Below are 12,166 nucleotides of genomic sequence, written 5' to 3' on the forward strand. Positions count from 1 at the left end.
AATACTGAATACAAGTCTAAAGAGTTTATAATTTCTTTGTATAGGTCATTTGTTAGGCCACATTTGGAATATTGTGTTCAGTCTTGGGCTCCTTACCTTAGGAAAGACATTGAGTTGTTGAAAAGGGTTCAAAGAAGAGTTACTTGAATGGTGCCTGGGATGGAGGGGTTGTGATACGAGGAGAGGTTAATATATCTAAAATTGTTTTCTCTTGAAAAAAGAAGAGTTAGGGGGAATCTGATCGAGGTGTTTAAGATTGTAAAGGGAATTGATAGTGTTGATGGATCATATTTTTTTCATACTTAACAGTGAGAATAGTAGGACTAGGAACACAAATATAAATTTTGGCAGGATTGGAGTCATCTTTAGCTAAGACAGTTTTATTTTTCTAACAGGGTGGTTGGTCTTTGGAATAAGTTTCTTACAGATGTTGTGGAGGCAGTAAATTTAAGTGAGTTTAAGAAAAAGCTTTATAAGTATATGAATGATAAGGGATGGCTTTAAGATTTATTTATTAATAGCTTCAGTTTAGTTTATAGGATGGAACAGCCAAGATGAACCAATAGGTCCCATGTTGTCCCAAAATGTTATATGTTATGTTATTATGTAAGTCATTTGGCTCTGAAGAAGAAAATAGGTATATTATAAATTGATTATATTTTTTATCTTTAGGAGAGTTTGTGGCATCTTCAGAACAAGAACTGGCCACCAAAATGTTACAAATACAATCTAAACGATTTTACCTGGATGTTAAAGAGAACAGAAGAGGTAGATTCATCAAAGTTGCTGAGGTAGGAACAAATTTTGTGTGTATATAAATGATCAGAAATTAAACAGCTTGGAAATGTGAGTTAAAAATTAATTAAAACTCTTCTTTTTTTTTTTTTTTTTTAGTTAATCATATTCTTTTATATAGATGTTATCCAGAAACAATTTACCTTAAGTTAATAAATACTTTATTAAATCATACTATAGGTACACAAACATGTTATACAGGCAGAATTTAGTTATATAGCAGTGCTATGAAATTTGATAGTTTTAAATATCAATATGAAAAAAGAATTTATAAACAGAACAGCAATCTGCCATAGTGAAGAAAATGGAATGCATTATATTATACAAAATGAACATTGCAAAATTTACAAGGTGGTTAAAGTCACTGATGTTCATCAAAGATTTAATTTTTTATTCAAAATATAGCTTCTGAAAATGGTCTAAGAAAATCACCAAATCTCAGTTATTGTTTACTTATTCCTCAAATCTCAACTGAGTGCTTCACCTTGACTAAAAACTACTTTCTAGCACTTAACTCTGAATTGCTTTTAACGTTTTTAAGGTATTCTTACCCTTATAGAAATAACTAAAATGACTTACTTGTTTTAATACTGTTAAATACCAGTGAGGTCCACATATTGCGTCATAGTGAATAATTTTATGTTTTGTGTGGTACAAAATTCACTGAGAAGAAGTGACAAACATTTTAGGAAATCACTCAATCTATTTATAAGATATATAGAAAATCTCAACACTAATTTCTGGGAGTAATTCTATTGTTGATTGTATTTTTTGTGTACATTTTTGTGATTGGCTGATATGTTATTAGGGACCCTGAAAACAAAAATTTCATGGACCCATAAGCAATTTGATGCATAAATAATTTAGAAAAACCTGTTGTAAAAACAGACAGGACCCATATAAACCTCATCAGTAAATCTAGCATTAAGTTGACTAGTGAAAAAATAAAACATTATAAGATCTGCTTGAATGGAGTTGGAAGTTTTTGTCATTTCAGTGGAGATCCAGTCTGAATTGGTTTTGGGGTGAGAAGCAGATTATCTAAATGAAACAGTGCTATATTGTTATAGGATTCAGTTGTAATCTTTTTTTCCTCCAAATAATTTTGCTACAAAATAAAGTCATCTTCCAGTTTTCAGAATATCTAAGTGTTAGTTTTGTGGTTTGCATATTACTTGGTAATGTTCAGGATGGGGAGCTCACTATTAAGTTAACATAACAATGCATATTATTTTTGTTCATTTACTGTATGAAAGTTAGTACAAATGGTTGAATACATTAAATGTACAAGGACAATGGTTTCTTAGTGTTTAAGTTTTATTGCAGAGAAAGCCATGGGCACTGTGTCCAGCAACTTGACTGATATTTCTTAGTATGGAATAGCATGAATACCAGTTTCTTTCTCCAGCTGCTTGAGGCATGGTTGAACTGGAGGTATGACTGGAAGTCAGAAGTCTTATCTTGGTGAAACCCATATACTGTTGGCCTCATTTTCTGATGTAAATCCCTCTTGATTATATTATGTAATGTTTCTTGGGACACATGGATAGCTTTTGCTAATCACCTTTGTGGATTACATATAACCTGTTATAAAATACCACACTTTGCTAACCTTGGATTGAGTATAACACATCACAAATCTCTACCTGGATAGTCCTAGTGCCCAAAGTTCATTCATATTCCCTTGTTTTCCATGTAATTCAGTACAAGGGATATTCTCATCTTGGAAATTCTTAATCACTGATCTGAATAAATCTTTATGATTTGAATTTATGAATATTTTGTACCAAAAGTGATCAGTTTTAGGTGGCCTCGTACTACTTATGAAATTCCAAACAATGGCATTTGCTGTTCCATTACAACTTTATATTGACTGTGGTTGTCTCATGACTTGCTGATTTGCGGATTCAGAATTTGTTAATAAGTGGTTGAGTATATTATAGTCAAATGATTTTGAAACACGATCACCATGTCATCACAATCCATGTTACTACGTCCAGTCAGGCTCTACTTTTAAAGCTGTCATGTCCAAAGTATGCCAGTCCTTCCTTAATACTTTCCATAATAAATCCGTATATTCAAACCCATATAAAAGAGATTGTTTTTCATTTTTAAGATTGGTCCTGCAGGTAGAAAAAGACGTCTATTACTAGCAATGTCATCCGCCCTAGAATTACGAGACCATCTTACAGCTTTCAGTGAAATATATGCATCATTGGGTGAGTAGTGTCTTGATGTTTTGCATGTACATGCAGTTTATAGTATGAGTGGAACTTAACAAAGCTTTTATTAAAACAAAACCAAAAATAATGATAATCTAAACTATCACACATCTGAGATAATAATAACACAGATTTTTTATCCAAACTTTGGCTCAGACTAATATAATTACAATGATTTGCAAAATTAGGAATACATTTTTTAGATTTTAAGTAACTCAGTTTTTGTAGTTTTAACTTTCTTGTTTCAATACTTTTTGTAGAACTAAAACTTTCTATATTACTATAGCTAACTAGGTTATGTATATATCGATCCCTACTTGTCTTTATAAAGTTTAAATTTTTTTATTATACTTGTAAGTTTTAAAGAGCTAATAATTTCACTGTATAGCCTACTGGTTAGGTTTCCTTTGGAATATTGTGTTCATTCTTCAGCTTCTGACCTTAGGAAAGATATCAAATTGTTCTAAAGGGTTCAGACAAGGGCTATTAGGAAGACACTTGGGATGAAAAGGAAGTGATGCAATGGCAGGTTATGATCCCTGAAATAGTTTTCTTTTGAAAAAAAAAGAAGAGCTAGAGGGTATCTGATTGAGATTGTTAAAGGAATTTGCATCATCATTTTTGTGCTTAATGGTGAGAATGGTAGGCTAGGGGACACAAATGTAAATTTTAGCAGGAAATGCATAATTTTCAGCTAAGACAGTTTCATTCCTCTGACAAGGTGGTTGGCCTTTTAAATGGATTACCTCCAGATGTAGTAGATGCAATATGAGAAGGCTTGATAAATATTCCAAGCCTTCTGGTTGGCTTTGAGTTTTTTTTGTTTTTTTTTAATTTAGTGGATGGGAAGACTTACATTGACCAAAATGTCCCTTTTCATCCCCCCTCAAGGTGGATTCCTGTACGTGATAAGGGGACCTCCTTGAGAACGTTCTGTATCTTCAGTTTACCTCCTCTGGGATCTAAACATCCACCCACATGTTTGCCATGTGTGGTGTCCCGTGGAGGGGAGAGGATCCTAGTGATTGAAAGGTATCATCCTGATGGGTGACTTATATCAGAAGCACCATAACACATCACTTTGGCCTTGATTTTCTGTAGACAGGTGGCATTGGGGTGCCTCCCCCAAGGTTAATTAGCTTGTCTTGTTGGGCTAGGTCAACTAAGTGCCAATGTTAGACATACTCAACAGGTCTTGTAGACATTGTGTCTAATGCTGGTGTTTGGGTATAGTGCCCACAAAACTCTGGTGTAGCTACTATGTCATTTGTTTGACATTTGTAGTGCATCCCCTCATAGGGCTCCATGGTAGGTGGGGTCAGTGGACACTAAATTTCCTCCATTTTTTATGGATCTTGCACCCAATGACCCCCCCCCCCCAAAACAAACAAAAAACCAACAATAAAATCCATGTTGATAGGAAAGTGACTACGTTTGGAAGGCTCTGATCTGCATTCCCCACCCCAATCTGTTCTTGTACTTGATTTTTTCATCCTTCACTCTTTCTCTGACAAACCTTTAGGGTAAATGTCTCCCTTTTTCATTCAGAAAGGATAAGAGGGGCTTGCTGGCTATTCAATGTTCTGGGGACATCTTGTTGGAAACATCTACACCAAACAGGAATTATCATTGAGAGGGATTTAAAGAACATCCCCAAGTCAGAGAGTCTCATTGGTTTCTCTAGCTAAAGAGTTTCTGCTGTGTGACATATCTCCACACATACAGATGGAATTATGCTGCCTACCAATGTTCTTATATTGACATTTATATTGCTACATCCACCTGCCACTTTCAAGGCAGTTTATTTGAATTGTAAAATATGGCCTTATATTCCTAACCCTTTTAGGTGTTTCCAATGCTAGCAGTTCAGACATTCTAAAGTATCTTATCATGTTTCTTTGATATGTGTTTGTTGTGGTGGCAAAGACCATGCTATCTGTGAGTGTCAACTTGACCCACACTGTATTATTTGTGGTGGTTCACATCCCTCATACTTTTGTTCTTGTCCAAAGTGGTACAACTTTTATGTACTGTAAACAACATTTCTTACCCTGAGGCTCGGATTTGTTGTCCCCTGTTTCCGTCTCAGACATATTCTGCTGCACTTCATTCCACTGATACAGTAGGAGTTCAGATATATCTTTCTGTGCCTCCATCAGAGGCTTTCTCTCAACATGTACAGAGTATTTTGTTCTCAGTGGATGCAAGAGTTGAAGAGTCTATATCAAATTCTGTCTCTGTCCCCACTGTCACATCCAGTGACTGCTTGGGTCCCTCTCCTTCAGCTCTGAAGTGCAGAACCATTATATAGTCACACACTCAGTATCTGGAGTCTTCTTTTTCTGACAGAAATCTGCACAATCAACCAGGAGCAGTTTCCATGTAAGTCAACAGTCCTCTTTCTACTAAAGAAAAACGTTGAAGTCGCAAATAAAAGAGTTCTCCACCCAGTTCTCTTCCTCCTAAGTAAAAATGGCCACCTTGATACAGTGGAACTATCAAGGTTTTCATTCTGATTTGGATGGCATTTAGTCCTTGATAGATTCCTATCATCTAGTGTGTCTCTCCTTACAGAAAACATTAATCAGACCTGCCGATGCTGTCACCTTTCAGCAGTTTTCTTTATACTGGAATGGCAGGTTGTATGATGGGTGAGTTCATGGTGATTTGGCACTGCTGGTTGACCAGCATATACCCACCATATCCGTGCCACTGAATATGCCTTTGGAGGCTGTTGCCATATGCATTTTCATGCATTTTACCATCATTGTATGTTCTGTTTACCTGTTACCAAGAGAGATTTATTGTCAATGAAACCTTGATGCTCTTATTGGACATTTGCCATCTCCCCTTTTCCCATTGGTAGACGTTAATGGACACTATTCCCTCTGGGGTGGTGCTGATTTAGATGGGAGTGGTCGTTCTGTGGAGTGTATGCTCTCAGGTCACAACTTTTCCCTTTTTAATACTGGTTCTTTTACCTATTTTCACACACCTAATCAGTCTTTCACTGTTATTGATCTATCCATTTGTTCCCATTTACTTTTTCCCATTTTTCTTGGAGGGTTGAGAGTGACCCACAAGGCAGTGATTTTTTCATCATTTTTCAAGAGGTTGGCTGCGGCCTTTACCAACTGACTCATGTGCTACAGGGGAAGTTGTAGTATGCTGACTGGCTGTCCTTCACTGCTCTTTCAAAACTCAATCCTGCTGTTGTTAGTCTTCCATCTAATAACAACTGCATGGAGACAGTAACTGATTGTATTATTCAAACAGCTGTTCTTTCCATCCCCAAAACCTCTACATGTTTCCCATGGTATCCTAGTCCATAGTGAACTCCTGCCTGCCAGCAAACACAGGGCCTGGGATATCATTCACAGGTATCCCACTCATTCCAACTATGTAATTTTCCAACAGCTGGTGAGATGTCAAAGCCAGAAGGAATCTTGGATTAAGTTCACCACCAGCATCTCTTCTACCACCAGTTCTGAGGTCATCTGGGGCAAAATTAGGAAGTTCAGTGGAAAGTATGCTTCCCACCCCTTTTGATCTTGCTCTCCAATGGCCAGGAAGTTGTTGATGTACAGGGCATCACTGATACTCTTGGAAGTGCTTTACCCACCTTTCCAGCACTTCTATTTCTTCCCCTGCCTTCTTAGCCATCAAGTTATGGGCTGAGCAAATGCCACTTTCTTTTCGAGCAGATTGGAACTTAAAATTGCTCCTCGTTGATCTGGCAGTACTATCTCTCTCCTGCCTCTCTTTCTCTTCTGGTTGTTTTTAACTGGATTTGGCAGAATGTCATTTTTCCAGATGCTTGGCACAAGGCTATTGCCATCACATTTTTGAAGCCTGGAAAGGATCCCAGAATTCCTTTTAATTATTGTCCTGTTGCTTTGACTAGCTGTCTCAGTAAGGTTTCGGAGAGGGTGGTTAATGCTCATCTTGTTTGGTTCCTTGAATCAAACAACCTCTTCTTGCCCACCCAATGTGATTTTCGTCAACAGTACTCTACTTTGGACCACCTGATTTATCTCAAAACCTTGATCAGGGAAGCCTTCCTCAAGAGATAGCATCTTGTTTCTATCTTCTTTGATCTTGAGAAAGCTTGTGGCACTACATAGAAGTTTGCCATTTTGCAGAACCTCCACACCTATGGGTTGTGTGGCCATTTGCCCATCTTTATTCATAACTTTTTACTTGGCAGGAGATTCCAAGTCCCTGTGGGTTTGACCCTGTCCCATTGTTTCATGCAGGAACTTGGAATCCCTCACCTTCTCTTCTTCTACAACCGTTTGCATTCATTTTTGCTGCCAATGAGGTTTACATCCTGATCCTGAGCTCTGTCTCAGTGGTGTTCTTCCTATGGTTCCTGAGACAAAGTTCTTGTTACTTCTGTTTGACCATAAGCTGACTTTTATTCCTCACATTAAGCAGCTTTGTGTCAAGTGTACACAAACTGAACATCTTCTGTGTCCTCTCTTCCACCTTTTGGGGAGAAGGTCGATGTTCTATACTGAAGATCTGTTGTGCCCTCATACGTTTCAAGCTGGTCTATGGTTCTGCTAGGGCATCTGCCTTGACGATGCTGGGCTCTGTACATCATCTGGGGCTTTGGCTCTGCACAGGGGCTTTTCACACTTCACCAGTCCAGAGCCTGTACACTGAGTCCTATGAACCTCCTTTTCACCTCAGATGTTTACAGCTTTCCTTGTAATATGCTTCCAAGCTTTGATCCTTAACACAGCATCCTGCCTGGGGTTGTGTCTTCCTTGCTCGGTGCACTATGCTCTTTGGGATTAGACAGTCTGCCATTCCTCTTTTTAGCCTTCATATCCAGGCACAACTGGCTGAATTGGGTCTATCATTGGATGATATTGCAGAGTCCGATGATCAGCCCATCCCACCATGGCTCATTAACATCCTCACTTGTGACCTTTCCTTGTGTCATCTGAGGAGGATGGATGCTCCAGATTGCAAGCACCATCTTCTCTTTGCCAAACAACTTTCGAACCATTCTTCTGTTCTCGTTTTTACAAACGGTTGAAAATCAGGGGACTCTGTAGGCTCTGCCGTGGTTTGCTGTTGCTCATTGGTTGTTCACAGGATCCCTTCTACAGTTTCTGTGTTCACTGCCGAGTTGTATGCCATTTCTGTTACCCAGGATCACATACAACAATCACTAATCCACAACAATTGAACTACGCAACATATGATTCATAAACAGTTATCTTAACAAACCTGGGATAAACTGTCACTTCTAAAAATAACTAAATTTTACACTCATGCTATAGTTAAATTGAAACAGTCATGTATATTTAACAATTACATCAAAACTAAATTTAAAAATTTGCCATTGTCCTCTCTTATAACTTAAAAAACCCTTCTATTACACAGGCTGAGTTTTTTGCCTGAAAAGAATTTGCCAGTAACTGAAATGTTATTATTATCGAGCCAGATAAAGATGCAGGTGTCTTCATTTTAAACAGATATGATTATATCTCCAAAATGGAAGACATTTTAAATGACAGAACAAAGTTTAATGTCTGGCTTCAGCTTACTTTCAAGTGTGAGGGAAATCTTCAATGGACTATATGATATTTAAAAATCTGTAAACTCATCTTTGCCCCTTTTTTGCAGAACTTGGCCTACAGGTTCCAGTCCTACAAGTATTTACCAATGGCTTACTGAAAATACATAAAAATGGTTTACCCATTAGACCTATTCTGTCTACTCTTGGTTTCCACATCTATGAACTTTTTGTACCTGCACTAAGCTCACATAACTGAAAACGAATGTGTTAAAAACTCTTTTTCCTCTGCTAAAGATATATCTAGGTTTCCTAATATAAGCTAGTTCAACATGGCCAGCTTTGATATTCAGTCCTTATTCACTAAATTATTGCATGGTTATGTACTCTCATTAATGAAGCTAACTACAACTTTTATTTCATATGTAAAACTTATTATATTACAACTTTATAAGAAAAACTACTTTTTTTTATCTGTTTAGTAGTGGGTTAAATTTTCAGTTTTATTTCAGAAATACTGCCCTCCAGTGGCACAGCGGTATGTCTACGGACTTACAACGTTAAAAACTGGGTTTCGAAACCCATGGTGGGCAGAGCATAGATAGCCCATTGTGTAGCTTTGTGCACAACTACAAACAAACAAATTTCAGAAATAAATCTGTAAAAAAGACAAAAAATATTCAAATCAATCAAATCTACAGAACATTTTCTTAGAGGGATAAAACATGCTACAATGTCTTTTTATAATAATATTATTTGCACACAACAGCATCCTCTCTAGACAAAATGTAAACATTCATCATTTTTCTACCTCACTGACCTGAAATTGGTGTCAAAAATTACATTTTTTATGTACTTTAATGAAACACTTTTGAATACTACCTTTGATAGTAACTATTTTTTGTTGTGGCTGACAGATTGTGATATTTCAATTTGATCACAAATTATGTTTCTTTTAATTGATTGGGTATCAGTAGTTGAGTTCAGACTGTAGACTTGCATGTGTGTTTAATAAATATTTAATATGACATGGTATATTGGACATGACAGTAGTTTATACTTTAAGACTGAATGTTATTGCTACTTTTATCTTAATGTGTATTTTTATAACATACATTTTATCATTTGATTCACATAAGTTTATATATATAAAACATTGCATGACAATTGTAACATAGGCATTGACATCTTTGATAGTGGTTACAAAATATTTTGTTTTTAAAAAGTTAATGTACTGCTGTTAATATGATTTCCCATAAATGTTGTTGCTGTTAGGTTAAAATAAATATAATTCTATTTTGCTTCTTGCTAACAACTGTTTATATATTTATTAGATTTATATTAGAGTTTTTTCAATCTTGGAACACAATCTGAATGACAAGGTCAATTTCCAAGTGACTTTTTCTTTCTCATAGAATTTCTGTACCAGACATAAGATATGTAAGAATATTTCTGAATCCTCCAGTAGCTTCAAGTAGGCTTTACGATATGTGTAGTTTAAGAAAAAGAAATATATGTGTGTGTGTGTAATTGACAACTCTGAGTATGAAGGGTTTCTGGTGAGATCAAATAATAAACCCCAAAATTTTGTTAATGGAAATTGAAGTTTGGGCCAGTAACATTGTACTTTATATGGATATATTCAAAGACTTAAACCTGAATTGAGGAGATTAATGATCTAGAAATTAAATCATTGCTATGATCTTTATTAAAGCTTTATCTGCAACATCACTGTTGAAAATATATGTTATTCATCTACTTATGTATATTTTTCCTTGAAATTACAATTTGAATCCGACAGTTGAAATTACTTACGTTGAATATTTATTGTTATCCAGTTAAAACCAAACTTATGTCAGGTTTTGAGAATGTTATTTTAACCTAGATATTACATATTATCTTTAGTAATTTCTGCTACTCAGTGAAGTGGATGGTTCTTAAAACTTATTATTTTTTTAGATTGTATAACTATTAAATATGTTGATTTTTAATGATGCCTTTTGTAAAAACAGGTCCTCCTAATCCAGATAACTTACCTGAAGATGGCAAATTAAAAAGTGAAATTATGGTAAAGGAAAACAAACGGTATTATCTTGACCTAAAGGAAAATACTAAAGGAAGGTTTCTAAGAGTAAGTGAATAACGTCAGTTTTGAAAAGATCGTAATTATCTGTAGCTGTAGTTGGTTTTTATGTACATCCCCAGTTTTATCTCAGAATCTGTATGTGCAACAAACCATGCTGCATAGCTATACAACTATTGGTATATAGATTTGCTAGTTATCATATATCTGAACCTAACATTTGTCAACCACTTTATATTGTCCACGAATGGGTTAGCAATAAATTTACAGAATTACAATGCTAAGATCTGGGATTTGATTCCCCATGGTTAACAGAGCATAGACAACTCACTGTGTAGCTTTGCACATAAGCAAACACTTATGTTTTATATTTGATTATAGTTTAAGAAAATATTCTTCTATGAATAAGAATGCAACATTTTATTTTATCACATCAAGTTGCAGTGTCCTTGTTTGAAAATCTTTTTCTGTAGTATTAGAGTATGACATTAGTATGTTCTGAAGTTTGTATTACCATTATTAATTATATTACAAGCTCAAGTGATGTTAATTAGGTTGAAATATCAGCATTTGTTGTTAAACACAAAACTACGCAGTGGATTAGCTGTGCTCTACTCACTGCAGATATCAAAACCTGAGTTTTTAGCATTATAAATCTTCAGACTTACTGCTGAGATATTACTCTGGATTTTAGCATTTCAAGTCTGTAAACTTACTACTGACCCACTGGGGAACTAAGTTTCAGTGTATTATGAATGTTCCTGTGCAGGTATGGAACAGTTGAAATTTTGACAAGGAAGTTTGTAATAAATTTCTTAAAGAATGTAGCCAGCCTGTATGTATTAAGCCTCCTGTTACAGCTTCAATGAACGTTTGTCCTTTTGGTATTCTCAGACAATACAAATGAACAGTGGATGGTCAGAAAGCTTATCTAGACATGTAGTCTGAGATTGAGATTGCCATCATTTGCTGTAGCTTATTATAAAGAAAATTGCAGTGATAAAGAGCATTGTGCAATTTTCAGGTAAACTGATTTCCTGACAGAGTAAATTAGTTAAGTCTGCTACATAATGGGGGGTTTGGCAAGATAAATTGAGAAGCAATACTGAATGCCACTAAAAAATAAATGAGTTGGTGTTAAGAAATTAGTTGACTAGACACAAGGTATGATACATGGTGAAAACAAACACTTTATTTAACACAGTAAAAACTAACACCATGTGTATTTCACTTTATGGAAAATAGACAGTCACTTTTACTGGAGCTGCGAATTGATCAGGCTGATTGTATGCCCTAACAACTTATTTTCAAACTAACTGATTCACTCACTCAAGGAGATGTTCCAGACTCACTAGTTGAGATCTTCTACCAGAATGACCAAATCTCATCTTACCTAGTTGAATGGGTAATGCCAGGCTTAACCAATGCAACTAATGCTACCCACCCAACTGGTCATTCCCATTAAAGCTGTAATCTTGAGATTTGCCTGACTATTGATGTTGACCTTCATGCACAATGTGCAACTTTACAGCAGTA

At 35.8% G+C, this 12,166-nt stretch overlaps 1 protein-coding gene across 1 annotated transcript in view; it reads left to right on the forward strand.

The window, feature by feature from the left end:
- The window catches only part of LOC106464364 (transcriptional activator protein Pur-beta-like), an 82,382-nt gene that overhangs the window by 56,104 nt on the left and 14,112 nt on the right, over positions 1-12,166 (forward strand). Inside the window, exons 2-4 of the mRNA XM_013924502.2 lie at positions 673-791; positions 2,912-3,014; positions 10,560-10,678. Of these exons, the coding sequence (XP_013779956.1) occupies positions 673-791; positions 2,912-3,014; positions 10,560-10,678 (341 nt within the window). The remainder of the gene's footprint in view (positions 1-672; positions 792-2,911; positions 3,015-10,559; positions 10,679-12,166) is intronic.

The sequence above is a fragment of the Limulus polyphemus genome, unplaced genomic scaffold (assembly GCF_000517525.1).
Source record: "Limulus polyphemus unplaced genomic scaffold, Limulus_polyphemus-2.1.2 Scaffold1629, whole genome shotgun sequence".
In the NCBI taxonomy this organism is placed as follows: Eukaryota; Metazoa; Arthropoda; class Merostomata; order Xiphosura; family Limulidae; genus Limulus; species Limulus polyphemus.